Source organism: Copidosoma floridanum, unplaced genomic scaffold, assembly GCF_036245765.1.
Source record: "Copidosoma floridanum isolate Cflo_tuat_1 unplaced genomic scaffold, Cflo_Japanese_pri ptg000011l, whole genome shotgun sequence".
Taxonomy (NCBI): Eukaryota; Metazoa; Arthropoda; class Insecta; order Hymenoptera; family Encyrtidae; genus Copidosoma; species Copidosoma floridanum.
The window spans coordinates 10,368,226-10,387,216 of NW_028321888.1; the positions used below are offsets into that span (position 1 = coordinate 10,368,226).

Genomic DNA, 18,991 nt, shown 5'->3' on the forward strand with positions numbered 1-18,991 from the left:
ATCCAGCCATAAACAGTCGAATAAATAAATTTGCATTGTACCTTGTGTAGTTATATTATCAAAGAAAAAAAAGTTAAAAAAAAAGTTTTATTCGCGAATTCCAATTTTCAGATGGCGTAGAGCAGGTATCACCAAAAACAATAAAACTGTAAGTGAAAACTGTATTTTACCGTTGTAATATATTAAGAAGCTTCTACAAGTCGTGCGTATTTATTATATATATATATATATGATCTTGAATATATATTTGCATTGTTTGCTTAAACATTGTATGAAACAACAGAATGTAAAAAAAATTGGAGGAATATTTTTCGTACGATATAACATCATTACAGCTAAATGGTAAACACCACCACAAAATAACTTAGAAACAACCTATCATCTTTGATAACATTGAAATATGGTATCTACAATTTTTTTAGAAAGTACATCATTGAATGATTTTTTAGGAAAATCTATTTTCTCAAGTAATGGAAAAAAATATATTTCCTTCGAAAGTTTTTAAACAGTGTACTTATCGTTCCAAAAAATGTTTATGCTCTAATATAGTTTCCAAAAAATCTCTGAGATAACGTTTTTTTAAGAATTTTTTGATATGCTGTTTTTCAATGTTACCTAATGTATAAATGATACGTTTTTTTGAATCATTGTGACATAATGTATTTCGAAAATAAAATTTTGAAATAAGACTTTCTTCCACTCTACCATTGATATGAATGCTTTAATTGAACGATCGTATATTTTAGGGCAGGCAAATCATTTCGTTAGCGAAAAAAATTTCAGTTTCAAGAAAAAAGGTGCTTGAGTGAATAATCAGAAGACACTTTCAGCTGACAAGGTGAAAAAATTGCAAGTATGCGACTCGTCTTATTACATGACGTTGGACGTTAATTCGTTAAAAATAATTTTGCGTCACGAAAGAGTACATCCTTTTTTTCACTTATTATTCTAATGTCTTGGATGTACGAATTTATAGTTAACACTTTCATGGACAGAAGATAATGTTGGAAAAAATGCACATGGTTTTCTTTCAAATATTTTAAGGAATAATTATTTTAATGGTTAATAAACTGCTCACAATGAATTTTAAAAATAAAAATTAGAGTACGTTAGTTCAGAAACTATGAGAGAATTTTTGTCGTAAAGTTAAATTTTTATTTTAATCATACATGTATCTATCTTACGTAATTAAGGTGTTTTTGTAAGGAAAAAAAAACTATTTTAAAAATAATCATGAAACCTAATTTTAGGGTTAAAATCCAATAATAAAAAAATCGAGGCAACATAACAGAAAGTTGGTGAGTAAATATATTATTAATTTATTATCGATATATATACATATTTTTTTTTTTATTTGCCATAGTAACTATTCGGATACTATTAATTATAAAAAAGAACCCACAAATCGTCGGAAATATTTATCCAAACTTAATTTTAACAAGCTTATTATACTCCTGAAATTTTGATACAAGGTTATCGTAATGAACAGTTCATACTTTACCTATATAAATTTTATAATATCGTTTTTACGAAAAAATTCGTTTTTAATTGACATGTTCTTTATACGTTTTCATAAAAACAAGTGTAACACCCAAAATTTTATAGGTAATCAATTTTCTTTTTTTCTTTTTTTTTACGATAACTTATCGAAAATCGTTTGAAGGATAAAATAAGTTTGAAAAAATAAAAAAAATGTATGAAAACCAAAAAAGCTTTAGATTGCATGTTTAAGCTTTTTCATGATTTCGAGTATACGATATAGTAACTAAAGAAACAATAAATGTATTGAATGTATACAAAATACTCTTTTTTCGAATGCCATTGAATTATTTTAAAATGTGGTAAAACACATAATCGTCGTCACAGAATTTTTCAAAGCAAACATCAATATACTTATACAATTTCACTAACGCAACATGAGCAGTTGAATTAAAAAATTGTGCACGTAAAAATTAATATTCAACGATTTTCGATAATAGCACGTAAGAATTTATAAACCTTTAGGTAAAATTTAGGTTGCTGTCATAACTTTTAATCTTGAGATGGGCAGTTGAGAGTTCGTATACGATCATGGAAGCGAGACTTGCTCTGCAAATCAAGACTGCGAATTAAATACGTTGTTGCTGTATTTTAACAATATCGGAGTAAATTACTGCCGGAAAGATAATATATGTAAAACAAAAAATCCATTATCCTAATAAATATATATTAGAAAAAAAAAAAAAAAATTTGCAAGGTTTAAGAGTACATATATAAGCCTACGCATAGTGCGCTAACTACTCGAATACAGTTCTCTGCGCAAAGTAATTACTACTTCACACACGAGTGTTCGCATACCGACGGTTAGTGGAAAAGTTGAGCAGACGGTATTTTACTCAGCTTGTGATGTGATTTTCATTTAATAATTTATACTTGCACGTAAATTACCAGATTTGTGCACTCGTTTTATAATATACTATACATTTATATTACATGAATCACATATATGAAGGAACACATATATAACGACTGAAGATTTCGACAAGAACGTTTTGCGGAAAACTTAACTTGTGGACTATGAGGAGAGAAAAAGTGCATTACATCCTTTTATTTTAAGTAAGAATCAAATTTACGGCGAAGTCACGACGCTGTGACATGTTTATGTTAACAGTTACTCGCAGTTACTTAAACGGTGAATAAAAAATAAAATTTATGTTGAATTTTATTCTATAACTTTTATGTTGGACTGCAGTTATTTATTTCATTACACTTATATAAATCGTTTGATTACGGTTATACTGATTGGATAATACGTGAAAAAAATTACTGCAGTAATTTTTACTACAAAAACTGCGTTTCTGAAGATTTTTGTATACGCCGTGGATATTACAGTATTTTACCTCCATCAAATAATTGTATGAAATGTAAGATGTAAAGAAAACAAATATTATTTTTCTGTTCAAGTATCTACAATTTGTCTTCTATATTGAGTACTAAAGTATTTCTAATACATCACTTTCAAGTTCAAGGGATTTTAGGCTAATGCATTACTTTACAGTATCCAATTTGAAAGTATGAAATCAAGAGATTTAAATTTTTTATCAACTGTAGTTTAATTATCTATTATTTTATTATTTTAATTATTTATTGTTTTATTATTTTGCAATCATTTGTAAGAAAAATCATATAGGAGGATTAATTTGATACAGTAAATTTTATTTGTTTTTCCGTACCAGTAACTTACACCTATACATATTATTCATAACTTGAAATTAGAAAAGAGTTTTTGAAATGGTTTTAGAAAAAGTTATTCATTTTAATCCCTAAAATACAAAAATGAGTTTTAAAAGAGGAAATAAACATTCAATCCCGAAATTTTCATGGTTACAACTGAAAGAAAATGAAAAAAAAAAAAAAAAAAAAAAATTATCAAACGTTACATAGACATAAGAACACTTGATACGATACTTTAGCGCATGGTTAGTCGTAGCGATACGTATACGTACATATAAAATGTCTATACAGTTAATATCGATCGATGTAACGGGCTGGTGATTTCGACACGACTTTCTGTAAGTACCCGGAGATTAAAGTGTGGTTTTACCTTAAATATTATACGAGGACAAAAGCATCGTATCAGGTAGCTATGTTAACTAATGAAACATTTAAAAATATTTAATTACGTTTTGTACCATAAATAGGCAGTACATCATTCAACGTATGAATGCACGATTTTATAATAACTACTTTCATATAATAATTGTTTTCATGTTTTCTTTGAAAAAATTTAATGTAAGTGCTCATTTCAAATAAATGCGTATATTAATTTATAGGTAGTTCCTTTGGTTATCAAAGCTAAATAAATAAATTAGCTAAATAAATTCATCCTACCATATCATTCTACGAAATTCGAAGAGCATCAAGGCCAGAGTAACGGTACAGCTTTAAGTATACTTTTATTGTTTGATTCACACTAGTTCGCGTTTAATGAACTCTAATTTGTTCGCAACTAGGCATGGCTGCACTTTAAGAAGCAACAAGTAGCACATGGATTTTTTATTTAAGAAGACCGAGAGTAACATTACCCAACAAGAAATGACCGCTAGACAGCCGTAGCTCAACGCTTAGGCCCTGGCCAGTATTGTAATGAGTTTGTATGTATATATGTACACATACGCACGCACATACGCTTCCATTAATCTTCTGTTTGTTTATGCTTGTTCATTCGTTTCTTTATCTATAAACTAAACGAATTATGAGTGGAAAAATTGAACGACTAAAAGGCAAAATTCTGAGAATGTGCAAATTTTGAGACTAAAAAATTAAGCTTAATATTGTATGATTACTATACGAATGCGAGTAAAACAAATATTCAACGTTAGACCGATTTTCAAGTATAGAGATGTTCACACACATGTCGACGCCCCGGGCGAAGACTATTCCCTAATTGGCCCTGGACGAAAACTATGCCCTTTCGACGTTCCGGGCGAAGACTATGCCCTTTTTTCTAGTCCAGACGAAAACTATGCCCTTTTTTTGGTCCCGGACGAAGACTATACCCTTTTTTTCGAGCCCGGGCGAAGACTATGCACTTTTCTCAAACCCGGACGAAAACTATGCCCTTTTTTTGGCCCCGGACGAAGACTATACCCTTTTTTTCGAGTTCAGATGGAAACTAAGTTAAAAAACACCCCAATGTTAATTACTAACCCCTTTTGTGTTTTACTTTTCCTAAACAAAAAAAACCCTCCAGATTTGCTGATTTATGCTTTTGGTGGGTGGGTAACAGTTACTAGTACACTGAAAGAAGCTCACGAATACGAAGCTTTTGAAAACGATTAAACATTTTAAGATTTTGCGATACTTGTGTCAAAACGTTTGTTATAAGTTTTATTTTCACATCGAGATTCACATGCACGTGAATCTACAGACGTCTTTGTAAAAAAATAACACGTAATCATTATTCTTAGCAGGTCTAACGGCTTCAGTGTTTGGAGTTTTGGTAAGTGTTTGAAAAAAGGAGTTTTTGAGCTTTTTTCAAACGATTCCGTGAATTGTACATAACAATAACTGTAATTAATTTAAACTTGCTAATTTATTCTTGTGTTAAAAAATACTTTGCAATCTAAATATTAATGTCTTGCAAACATTAATTAATAAAAAAAAGTTTACTTTTTTCTCAATTTTCTTACGAATATTATATTTTATTATATCACGAATTGTACAAATTTTATTAATTTTTTAACTTCAACTTACAATAATTATATTAGTTACTTATTGTAATCAACAAAAATGTAGAAAAGAAATTAAATTTGAAAATAAAACATAAAAGAGTCTTTGATTTGTTAGTCGACAGCACGACAGGTGACGAGTAAGTCAACCAAACTTACGAATTCTCGCGTACCTGCGCCTGATGAGGCTGACGCATATTGTCAGCGAAACGTTGCGCATCAATAAATCAACGCAAGAAAATTTAAATACACTTTACTTGTATTTATTTATTTTCTTACATTTCGCCTCCAACGGATCACTGATCACTTCGAATTTCTAAAAGAGTCTTTCATATTCATCAATTGCAAATTACTATGCTTATAAAACGATTCCTGAGTTTGTATTATTATTTACAATTATTTATGTAAATGTAAACAACAACCACTATATAAGTATATTTGACTATATATCTAATTACAAAAACAAATGTACGGTGAGCTTAAATGAATTGTACTTCATCGCGGCTCCAGAAAAAGTCAATATCTTCGTCCAGACTCGGAAAAAATGTAATAGTCTTAACACGGACTAGAAAAAACGGGGGGAATAGTTTTCATCCGGACTCGAAAAAAGGGCATAGTTTTCGTCCGAGCGCGAGAAAAGGGCATAGTCTTCGTCCGAACTCCGGAAAAGGGCATAGTCTTCGTCCGGGACTCCAAAAGGGCATAGTTTTCGTCCGAGCGCGAGAAAAGGGCACAGTCTTCGTCCGAACTCCGGAAAAGGGCATAGTCTTCGTCCGGGATCCTAAAAGGGCATAGTTTTCGTCTGGAACAGACAAAAGGGCATAGTTTTCGTCTAGACTCCAGAAAAGGGCATAGTCTTCGTCCAGGCTTTGAAGCAGGGAATAGTCTTCCCGGGGCGTCGATGTATACATATACCCTGGCTAGGGCTTGATCATAGCCTGGGGTAAAACTCATTACATCGTGTAATGTACTCTACATTTAAGCCTGACCAGGCCCTGGCATCGATGTAAGGCTTGCCTGGCCAGGCCCTGGTCTTAGCCTTCGGATCATACTCTTGTCGGGTAGGTTATTTGATAAATAAAAAATAAAAAATAAAAAGATTCTTTCATCTAAACTATGTGGTAAAAACCAATTTCGTGATAAGTATTATACCCCAAGCACTTAATCAATTTTTAGCGGTTTTCGGAGCCCTTTACCTTTTCGAATGTCCGACATGGTAAAATATATATTCAATATCCTATCTCGAACAGAATCACCATCAACCAAAACTATAGCGGTAATGTTAGGAATAAATAAAGCTAACTAATATACGAACAGTACACGGCCACGTCAAATTAATTTAAAAAAAATATAGCTTCTACTAAAAATGAAAACAAGCAAACAAAATGTACACATAAGTATAATACAATTTTTTTTTTAATGAATGATTTTTAACGTACTTTCACTGATGGAAAAATATTTTTCAATGTATGTATTATATGAATAAAAGTAGTAGTTGTTTCTGTAATTATCGCGGTACGCGATTTTTGCTCCCTACCGACGTGCATAGTTACTGATCCAACTTAACCAACTGCGTAAGTATATAACTTCGTCATTCAGTATCTTTTTATTTTTCCTATATTTAAGGTGTACTTAATTTTTTACACATCATTGGGCAGTTGAGCGTTTCAGGCTTATCACCTCCACTGTTCTTATGACTAACGATGTTAAAACTACGCATGGCCATGAGATTTCACATTGAAAGACTATTTTAAAACTACTTATTATTATGTCTTTCAATGACTCTAAAATTTCTCATACTAGTATCTAATAACTTAACCAACAAACTTTTCAAGTTTCACTTTGCTACGTCATTTTCCGATTCACGCATAAACCTCCGTAAAGGTGATTCATCCAGACACAAACCAACACTCGGAAACCAATCTTTTTTTACTCAATTTTTTTTAATGTAACGAAAAGAGATGTAAATCATTATCAAAAATGCAACGAGTTTTCTATTTAAGCAGGTTTGATACAATCTTTCAGCGGGAGGAAAATCTCTTCTCTCGGTGTAGGATTTATGAAAAACAGAATACGCACCACGTTCGGAGGTTAAGAAATGCATTAGATTTCACGTTAACTACCCTCGGCTTCGCCTCGTGCGTTTAAGTATTCACGTGGAATCTAAGATATTCTTAACCTCGCTCACTACGTGCGTAATATACTGATCCAAGCCACCACGATATATTGTATAGAAAACAAAAATTGTATCTACACGCTTTAAACGTTTAATTTCACACGCTTGGATTTACAGTGTATCGTGCAAATTTCGAACCATCAATAAAAAAAAAAATCAAGTACAAGTAGCACTCCGGGAGTGCAGGCAGAAGTGAAAACTAATAAGAAATCAAGTTTATCAAAGCAATGTGGGCACTTTTTGAATGGACATGAAGTATAATAATATAGAAACTATATTCGAAGGAAGTGGTTTTATTTAAATGAGTAAATATTAGTAAATAGTAAATACAAAATTTATCAATTTTTTTAACACAATACCATAACAGTAACACAAGTCAAATGAAATATTTAAATAAATGAATTTTCCGTTTAATATTCATTTATAAAATAAATATAAAAAACTCTCAATCTCGTCTGTCGCGAGGGCACAAACGAATGCCCATGCAAAGACTGCGTATCAGCGTTGGTTTGAGCATTATTCCACGCTCACAGTTCATGCTTGATCGCACATAGCGCCGCTGACTGGATCCCACCGAGAACTAATTCACGCGAGAATTTGAATTCAAAATCGTATGATTTTTTCAACAGACAGTAGGCGCGGAAATTCAAATTCGAAAGAATTCTTGGTAAGGTAAAAGTACGTATTATGGATACAAATTTCGATTGTTACGTTTCATCGACCAATATTAAATAAAAAAAATAGTCAAACGTCCATAATTTTTGGTTTTAATAGAAGCGCTATGCTCCTCTGAACAAATTTACATTTTTGAAATGAAATTTAGATGTAAAAAAATAATTTTATAAGCAAATATTGACACGATAAAAATGTCCATAACCATGGAATAGCTAAAAAGTTGTGTCCATATTTATGAGACACAAGTCCCAATTATGAAATTTACATGTTAATTAAATGGGCTCGTGCGTTTCATAAATAGGAACATCATATATTGCAGGTTATGTTTCAAACTGTCCGTTTTATGAAAACCGGATTCGTAATAATATATTTTTCAATATAATAATGTTTGAAATTGTTTACTATTTTTGTTAATTTGATACGGTAGTATTATAGAGATTCTTCAGTATATTTTATTTTTATTATTAAAATTTTCATGATTATTTAATCTTGACTTTTCATAATATGGGCACGTTTCATATTACGTACTTTTACCTTATACTATTTATGTATGTAATCATGTGGCGTCTCACATCTCTCGCGCTTCGGGCTCTACTCGCCAGGTGGCCAAGCCCCTGATATTCGCTCCCGTCAAGCGGCGAAATTCTCGCACGATTCATATATAAGCGCGATCGAGTCACTCTAAGCCCACACCTCTTCTGTGTCTAAGGCAGGGAGCACGTCATTAGCCTTACTGATGAGTCATGGCGTGCTCTCGGGACGAAACACCTTTTTTCTCTCTTATAGACGACCTCTTGATCTCTATAATCATACATTATCCAATATTTTTAGGCATTAATTAGCCAATACATGCAAAGATTTCTTTCGAATTTGAATTTCTGCGCCTTACTGTCTGCTGAAAAAATCATACGATTTTGAATTTGAATTCTCGCGCCAAGTAGTTCACGGTGAGATCCAGCCAGCGGCGCTATGTGCGATCAAGCATGAACTGTGATATGCTCAGACCAACGCTGCTGCAGCAGCGCTCTCGCATACCTATACACTCTGAGTATACATATAGGTATGTAATCTCGTCTGTCACGAGAGCACGAACGAATGCCCATGCAAAGAGCGCGTACAGTATACATATATTAAAAGAATACACGCGGAGTATATCTGTGTAAAATCTCGTCTGTCGCGAGAACGGCTGAAAATGCTCACCCACAAAAGTGCCCGACGCGCTATAAGAAGTTTTCACTTCAAAAAAATAAAAAAATTGAAAACCAGAAAAACTGCTTTCGTCAGCAGTATTGTAGCAGAGAATTTACTAAAACTGGCAATTTTCCATGCTTCAGACATTGCATGGGCTCGCCGTTACTCACGTTTATTGGTTTATTTTGTCACCAGGCCACTCAGCAACAAGCCACTTTCCGAAAAAAAGAGTTCGATTCTTCTTCCAATACTGCCGCTTCTTCGGTCGGTCCTCCAATCTGTAAAATAAAAAATTCACAACAACCATTAATAAACTAGTGATACATGACGTATTGTTTTTTCTTCTATCGTTGGGTCAGCGAGGCTTCCACTATATAACATAAAGAGTGGAATGGATGAAAATTGTTATGGCCGATGACAAAACGTATATGAATGAGGAGGGCCTATCTTATCTCTCTGTACGCATTTATTTTTCTCTCGTTGGATGAGCTGAACAGGTACAATCATACTAAGTATACATACATCAGTGACAGATCGTAGTAAGATGTTTATCCGGTCATCAAATCAATATTACGTATCTATACACTACCTACTCATGCATTTATACAGTTATACTTTATCAATATCTATTGTTATAAAATCTTGTGTGGTATTGGTAAGTGTAACAAAAGTATAATTGAGATAGCGAGAACTTTTACAGAATAAGCATGCTCGCGACATTGCAGTTAATTAATCCAGCTATGTATGCATGTGAAACTAATACAAAGCAATGAATGACAAAAAAAGATGGACGCTGAGAAAAATATATTTCCTAAAAAATACACCGACAATTTCAAATGTACCGTACTGAATGACAGTCGTAAGGCTAAAGTACGTTGATAGAAGGGCAGGTGGCACGAAGATCTATGCATTGTTGTGAAAATTTTGTTGAGTTTATCCCAACATTTATCAGCTGGCGTATGAGTCTCTAGACTCTTCAGGGATATTTCCTCAAATATACACTGAACAGTCCGTGATGTACATGCATACACGTTGATGGCGTCGTTTGCAAGCTTTGGCACCGGAATTGCACTACAAGTTCACCATGGGCGCTTATATCATCTCGATTATTCCCCCAACCACCTGAACCCAGGGAATAAAGCTTTCACCCCCAGCAAGTTTGTGTATTACTGGTTACTCTTGTACCAACTGCCTTTCGTTCCCCTACGATTAAAATTTTTTTTGCAAAATGATGCTCGAAATGATGTTAATGACAACAATAACGTATATTCCTTCACGTACCAAGAAGGAAAAGTAGTGACGTATTCATACTAAAAGTTAAAACTGTTTGCCAAAATTTTTTGCGAACAATAATACTGAGAACCGCCGGTTCATTGCCGATGACGCAGCGAACGAGGCAGCGAAACGACATAAGGTAAAAGTACCAGTACGTGAACACTTCCTTAAATTGCACCAGTAGATTGAACAGCTTGAATAAACTATTTTCAATTTAAGTGGATAAAAAAAAATGTTTCTGATATCCTTTAAATGTTTTTTAGATAAAACAAAATTTATATTTCAGTAAGTCTTTATACTTAACGAGAAAAAAATTATTTATTCGTGCAACTTGTATGAGGTGGCTTGTGAGACTGTTCAGGTACTGGTACCATTAGGTTTTACCTATTCCCAGTACTCGAACACATAAAAACGATTGAAATCACTGGTAATCAATAATAATAGTATGTCAAGCCAGTCGTTGTAGTTTTCATAATATGTTACCAATGAAATTAGAAAAAAAAATTTCGATTTGGTTATTTGCAATACATAATAAAAATCGAAATCAGTAGAAGGCAGCTAACATAACCTCTCTCCCATTTAATTAACATGGGATGTTCAAGTACTCGGTCAAAAATACGTATCGGTACCAATACCTGAACACGCTGTTCATCTACTAGCTCATTGATAAAGAAAATTTAAAGTTAAGTTATTTATTGTATACGCAACGTAGAAAAACTTTTTTGTTTTCTTTTGATAAGAAAAAATATAAACTTACTGGTGCAATGACTGTTTTGTCGTTAGGCAATTCAGAAATTCGATAAAAATGAGAAAACAAAGACTTTATGAAAAAAGTGTTCACGTACTGGAACTTTTACCTTACGACGTCGATATAGTTATTCGATTTACTCCCTTTCATGCAATCAATAGGCCACGTGTACACAAGCATACCCACTCGCACCCACACCTATATTATAGACGTGCACACATAAAAAATTTACAAGAGAAAGAGGTGTTGAGAGGAACGGGGAGAAGAGTTGATGTAAGGATTCCCTGTCGGACTACCCCCACGTGCAGCCGCAGCCTATAATGATATTAAGCTGCAAGAGTACTACAACTCCTTAGCAGCCGTGAGCCTATATATAACATTACATTCCACTTATTGATTGGTGAAGATTAAGTCTCTCTTGGGACTAAAAGCATTTTTTTTTTTTTCAAAATTTTTTTTATTCTTTGACGCATGTTTGTACGTATAACTGGAAAGCATAAGAAACGTAAGCGCAACAATCAACTTATCGTTTGCTGACGAGAGACGGTGAAGGTTTTGTTTCTATTCTGAGCTATGACTCGCTTTTAACTTAGCATTAGCATTTCATTGAGCTCTTATCCCCTGAACTATTTGTCAGTAACTTCAAGATGATGAAGTAACCCCAAATTATTTAAAATTGAAAATTTATCTACGCTTCTCTAATGTTGAAAAATCAGCTCACCAGGACCGATCAGGACTCAGATCTCAGATTGATTGCAGTCTTCAATTAAAAAAATCTTACGTACACTGGAGGCAGTTTAATTCGTTGAGCGAAAAGTATAAAATTTATCAATGAGAGAGGTTATGTGATCAAATTAGCCAATGGGAATCGAATATTAGAATTTTCATCTTAACGAATTAAAGTGCCTCCAGTGTACATACTTTTAATATTTAGAGGGAAGTGGTGTTAAATTGGAGGATAGACATTAGGCAGAGTTCGATAAAAATGCGAAAATAGTAGTTTTCATGCCGTGGGTGCAGAGTAAAAAAATCTCGCCCTTTTAGTATATTTGTGCCCAAAGTGCGAACGTCGTTTTTCTTTCCAAGGTCACAAAGTCGTACTTTGTGATCGTGGGCGGACGTTGGCTAGTGGTTAGCGTGCTTGGTACTGACACAACACTGTTACAGGGATAATGGGTTCGATTTCCGGTGAACGCAGATTTTTCAAAAACTATTTTCATCGGAAAAAGTTGCTATGAAACCCCACCTGTTTCGGGGTGGGTTTGTCTATGGAATCTTCTTTCAGAGTGATTTCTGAGTATTTTCCTTGCCCCACAGGTTTACGGGCCTGGGTTAATTTCAAAACAGTGTTAGAGCTATTCACTTCGAGCCGATGCAGAGGTCCTCTGTATCAGATATTTGACAAAGGTTCTTGCATGTAAACAAACGGCTTAGAGCATCCATACACACATTCATATAGCTACTTGCGATTGGCAGACTCACTGAAAGAGGCTGCAAGAGATGATCTTTGTCCTCTCTCTAGACTGCCAATCACAAACAGCCCCTTGATATGAGACTTTTGTTTACGTGCAAGAACTTTTGTCAAATATCTGATTCAGAGGGCGCAGCCTCTGCATCGGCTCCGAGAGAATGAATAGGGATTCGCAGATCCAATACCAGGTACCAGGCTGGAATCACCGGTTAAACAGGTGAGGAGTGGACGTCCTGAAATATGGAGCCTTGTACGCGAAAAGGCTACACAGTGGCGAGTAGACCCAATACACCACTGGTGCAGTTAGGTGATTGATAACTGGGTGCGGCAATACACCCCCACACATACGTGGTGAGTGGGTGACCCTGGTGACTAGAGGTTGTCGCGGTGACCGAGTAAAAATAAATAAATAAATAGATCAATAGAAAACTATTAGAAATTCCATATTACAATATTTTAAATTTATATTATTGAAACAAAAAAAATATGTGTAAACATTATTTTTATCATTCCAGCTAACGAAAAGTATCATGCAGTAGAACACCTGTTATCAAATTTCGCAATTTTTTATTAGCTGCAAGCACAAAAATGTTATTTCGTATACTTACTCCTCACAGGCATCGGTTTTTACGAGTTTCATGAATTTTTCATTTGAAATTGTAAGCGATGAACAATCAATACCCTGACGCTTCACTAATAGGCTAGGAGTCTATTAGAATAACGCTACTGTATGTATGTGTGCGTGCATGCATGTGTGTGCAGATATTGAGATTATTGGATAAGAAATACGTTCTCACATACAAAAAAAAAAAAAATAAGACACACAAACGAAATTATTATTATACTACACGTTTTAAACTTAGTGGTAGCTCAAATTTGAAAATAAAAAGCAAAAAAGAATGAAGTTTTTATATTCTAAACATCATTGTTCCTCACACACTTCACATGTACCTTAATACCTATTTTTAACACCTGGGCACTGCAAGCAAGTGCTTATAATGTAGATGCACTATGACTCTCGATATAAGCACTAATTTTTTAGACTGGCAGGTGTAAATGCATACATTCATACTCGCACCTTAAATCACACAGTTGAATCAGTAACACTTTTTATATTAAACAAGATCTGACGTCAAATGACAGATATAAATACATACACATGTGCTAAGTGTCTGGTATTTCCCAAATTAAAATATGTCTACTTCCACTCTTTCAATGAGTTTTTTATAGCCTACAGTCAAGGTTATTATTACCTTAAATCCAGAAAATTGATGGATCACCCATGCCTTAGTAGAAATCAGTTTAAATAACAGAATGGTCGTTTTTGAGAATAAAATTTTTTCGTTCCTAAAGTTTTAAAACCGAATAATGACTATTAATTACAAAATTATCTAAAATATAAAGTAACTTTTTTAACTTTAAAATAGAGATATCTTTTAGTTCAATAGACTATTTATCGTACTTCAATAATTCAAAAAATTATTCAGAAATGACAAAATTTTGATACACGATCGTTGAAATTATTAGTTATTAACGGCCCCATCTCGTCTTCGCCCAAGATTTACTGAATGGAGCACCGTAGTGTGTTGACACGTAATGTAAAATATTTTCAGTTTATCAATACATTAAAATTTTATATCTAATGTAAATAAAGTATATAAACCAATAACCCAAACAGATAGTTGGTTAGGTAGAGTTATACGTGAGCGGTTGACTCGAAAGGTACCGAGGTGGCAAAAGGTGGGGTAAAAAACCGCCGACCTTTCCGAGCTGACTAATGTTTATGCTTTCCAGGTCTATTGGAGAGTACAAGCTCTGACGGACAAGTCTAATGAGATTCGTCCGTTAAAGCAGCTCTTACTTTACTCAATGTTTAATGTATATGATTTTCACGTCAGTACTTTTGAATTACAGATTAAGATAACTTTGTTTGATACCACTAGCGCTACTATGACTAGTAACGGCACCACCACCACCGCCGAAATCATCAATCTCATCAGCTACTACGCTCGCTACCACACCTACATTGGAACAACGAGGATGATCATCGACCAAAGAAACCAATAGAAGGACACGAACCCAGAACTACTTACTTGCGAACTGCTTATCGAAACGAGGTTATTCATATGAAAATAATAAGTATCGATTATGAAAAACTGCAAAAGAATGGCCACGAGAATGAAAGATAACTACTTTATCCGCTTTTACGCTACACGAAAGTTATTATGCTGCATTTACTCGCAGTATGGACTTTTTTACGCACGAGTTTGTGCGCACGACTAAGAACGTCCTCGATGTGTTTGTTTACAAAGCCTGCCACGGATTGAAGGGTAAGCCGGACATGATGCTTGATGTGATACGAGACAGCTTGAGAGAACATCACGACAAGGAAAATGTTGTGACCATACAGGTTCATTTTGAGTGACGATACAAGCTCCACATGGTACAAACATTGTTCTCGACTACGATAAGCTGCAAAACGTATTTGGCCGACGTGCAACCTTTGTAAGAACAAGGACAAACAACATCCGGGGATATGAACACATTCACCATCTCGGAAACAGTCCCAAGTTTCCGACAGTTTTGTATGGTCACTCGTAAGCAACAGCAGATCACATGTTGCTGAGTAAAGCCTTGGTTCAGCAAAGTTATTTCAATTATTCTTTGCTGTCTGGCTCCAAGGACTACGGTCCTCCTAAGGTCAAAGAACACCAGCAACGAGTCGTCGAAGGAATTTACGAACTAACATCTTACGTCTATGCCCACAGCAATGCCCTTGACATATGGTTCGAAATCGTTGAAGCGTATGATACTTTGGAAGATCTTGATCGACTGATCGATTCAACTTGGTCGGCTGCGATGTCGCCCATGATCTTGCCGCTGAAGCCGTTCCGAGGGCTGGTAGAGCTACCGTTAATTCTTTGGGAACTGGCGCTGCACAAGGCATTCATGTAAATTGACAATTGTTCGAAACACGTCGACGCGATGACGACGGTGAGTATCAAAATAAATACATATCGCGATTTTTGCATCGATAAGATATATAATTATCAAATATTGCTTGATTTCAGCGTTTTATTTCAATTGTAAAGGATGTCGTGAAGAAGCTGAACTACTGCTCGATCAAAACACTCTGACTCACGTGTATGACGCGGAAAAAGGCTGATGTTTTTCATCTGCAGCTTCCAAGATAAGAAGAAGTCGGTCTATTTGAACACTCTCCTACGACCTGACAACAAGGAAAACGTCATTCGGCTACGACCTTCACCCGCTTGCGTAAATTTAGCATGCCTGAAAGAAAGTTCAAAGAACTTTAACGTCAACGGCCGAACGCACTTTAGCGCTACTTTCATCTACCGCAATGTGGTTGCGGATGATGATGCCCGGAAAAAATTGTTGGAATCACCGCGTGATCGAGCAACGTTTTTGTTAAAAATGTTGAGAAAATTGCACCGTTCCCTCACAAAAGACGTTTTCAGAGAGCAAAAACCGCTGCAACTATTGGGTACAACGACGCATTACGATGTACGTGATGCGCTAAAGAAGCCCGTAAACGTAATGGTAGGACACCTGATGGCGTATGTTGTCGGCGGTATTGACAAGTCCGATGTCATGTGGATTTGGATTCTCGAAGCGATAAAGAACACCTGCTTCATGATTCCCGTATACTTTCTTAAAGAAAGCGCGACGCTAACGCAATGGGCAAGAGTTGTGAGCTCGGAAAAAAATCCACCCCCGATAAGTAACGTCAACCTCCAATTGACTCCATTTAGTCAAAACCTGAAACAATTTGTCGTTAATGCCAACGCGACAGAAATCAAGGAGGCGATCGTTCTATTTGAAAGCTTCCTTAAAGATGTGCTCCAGGTTTGTCAAGAATTGAAAGATGATGTGCTTAGGAAGACCAAGGAAGAATCAGAGTTTAATAAAATCATAAACTTGTACACCCGGATGGAGGAAGGGATTTCGTTACGCCGATAACAACGAGACCAACAAGAAAACTTCGAGTGCGATGACAACGACTTCGAGCGCCAATTACCACGGAATGGACCACTTTCGGATGAACTCGAACGTGAGAGAGAGCACTTGATAATGATGCAACAACAAATAGATCGCGAACGTGCCAATTGGTTCGAAAAAGCCAAGGATTACCAGAGACAGCTCGATCTACGTAATGAACAAGAAGAAGTGGTGCGTCATCCACGGGAACTACCATACCTTCGTCAACATACGACAGTTCCGAAGAAAGGACAAATGCGGCAACACCAACAACAAAAAGAAGAAGAACAACAACAAATGGACCAGAATACCAACGGAGGAGACATGTTGAATATACGCTGGGTGCATGAAGGTGGACGGGAGGTCTGGCGCCACTAGTCACTTTAACATGGTGGCTTATGGGCTTTTAGAGGAATTTTGCCAATGACGGCCACAATTTATTTCGTTCTCAAGTGCTTTAGCGATAGTCATTTGATTTCAGTAACACCGTAAAATCGTGTTTCCAACTAGTAATAAAAATTTCACATACATACAGTTTGATTGAGATTGTTAATAACATGTACAAATTACCCCCTCCCAAAGGAGCCATATGTGATCAAGCCAAACCAATAAAATCTCGAATAAAGAAACTTCGTCGCGTAATACTGTAGTACCGATCAAAGTCAGACGATGTTTAATAATATTGTGTTACATCAAAATATGAAGAAACTTTATAAATAATCATAAAAGCACTTACTTTCAATAAGCGTTTCGTATTACATTGTGACAACTTAATTAGCTCAACACTTATTAAAGATTTGAGCGCCGTCTCTTTGTTAAATGGGAAAAAATCTCGAAAAAGCTTTATGTTGGTAAACCTTTAGATAACTGTTAACAACAATCATATACAAAATTTGACACACGAGTGTAAAATAATTTTAATATTAAAAACTTCATAACAAATACGATAAGTATTGAAGCCTTCTCTAAATCTGAGGCTTTGATTTTTAATATATAAGGAAAAGTAAATGAAACAAAGCAAAAAATATTTTATTAAAAATGTATAGTAGGTGTAGAACGGCTTAGTACTCCAGTCATTTTTTTAAATGGACATTAAATATAATTATCACTGATATTGTATTGTAGATTAAGCTTAAACCTACCATAAAAAATACTTATTCAGATGTCTTATTTACCAGATGAACATAGTACGTGTATATTTTCGCATCCTCCGCTTTTTTTTAAATAAAAGTTCTTTGTTAAATGTGCAAATAACGAATACAACTCATACACAAACATAATTTTAAAAATTGGGAACTTTAGTGATACAAAATAATGTTATTTACCTTTTTTGATGGGATTCGGAAAACATTAAATTAATGATGTAAATTTTGTGATTTAAGAATTACAAATTACAAGCTATTATTTTTTATAATGTGAAAATTTTTTTAACTTGCTGCAAAAATTTATTAGTACCGGAAAAACATCAACTCAGTATTGAAAACCTTAAACAACATTCAATGAGATAAAATAAATGATAACAGGTTCAATACTAATGATCAGTTTAACTGATAAGACAAAAAAAAGAAGATTAAAATTAAAATGAAGAAATCTTGTTAGATACATTGTGAATTATCTTCAATAAATTTAAATTCAGTATGAAAAAAGTGTCATAAGGTTCTAATGAGAGTCCAATTGACAGAAATACTTATGGCTGTTAAAAATTTTGCAAGAAATGGATATGGACTGAAGAAAAATACAATTAAAACATGCAACTGTTAGCGGGTTAGATGATAAGTAATAACGATAGTAATAATAATAACAGTATTCTTGATACCTGGTTAGATCACACAAGAACTGGGCAAACATGTATTTAAAGTATGACCAAAGATACACAGTCGCTGTCTTTAGGAGTGGAGCAATTGATAAATTCAAGCATTCCCACACTTTATAGCACGATTCTCACAAACTTGCCAAGTAAACATTATAATGAACTATGTTCCACGCAATTATAAAAGGCACGAGCAGCGCACATACACCTCCTTTTTTTTACACTCTTTCCTACAAGAATCACACATGACTGCACTTTCCCAACTGTCGAAGCATTTCATTCAAAGCAATTTTCTCTTCACCTCAAAGTCCTGCAACCTGTAACCCATAAATTCAGTAAACTACTAAGTTGGTACCAAGCAGTCATTTACAATTCGGTCTAATAGGGTGTAAAACATAATATGATTCATCACATGTTCCATGTCCTTGCTCCAAAA

General features: G+C 34.6%; 1 protein-coding gene across 2 annotated transcripts in view; it reads right to left on the reverse strand.

Annotated features, from left to right (window-relative positions):
• lqf (epsin homolog lqf) overlaps nucleotides 1-18,991 on the reverse strand; it is a 29,696-nt gene that overhangs the window by 9,675 nt on the left and 1,030 nt on the right. Inside the window, exon 2 of one of the 2 annotated variants that reach the window (XM_023390044.2) lies at nucleotides 9,423-9,530. Coding sequence is in view for 1 of the 2 variants with exons in the window: in XM_089589962.1 (XP_089446088.1) it covers nucleotides 7,624-7,638 (15 nt within the window). In the remaining variant the exon portion in view is untranslated. Of the gene's footprint in view, nucleotides 1-7,623; nucleotides 7,639-9,422; nucleotides 9,531-18,991 lie in introns of those variants that run through there. The other variant, XM_089589962.1, reaches the window with a different exon arrangement.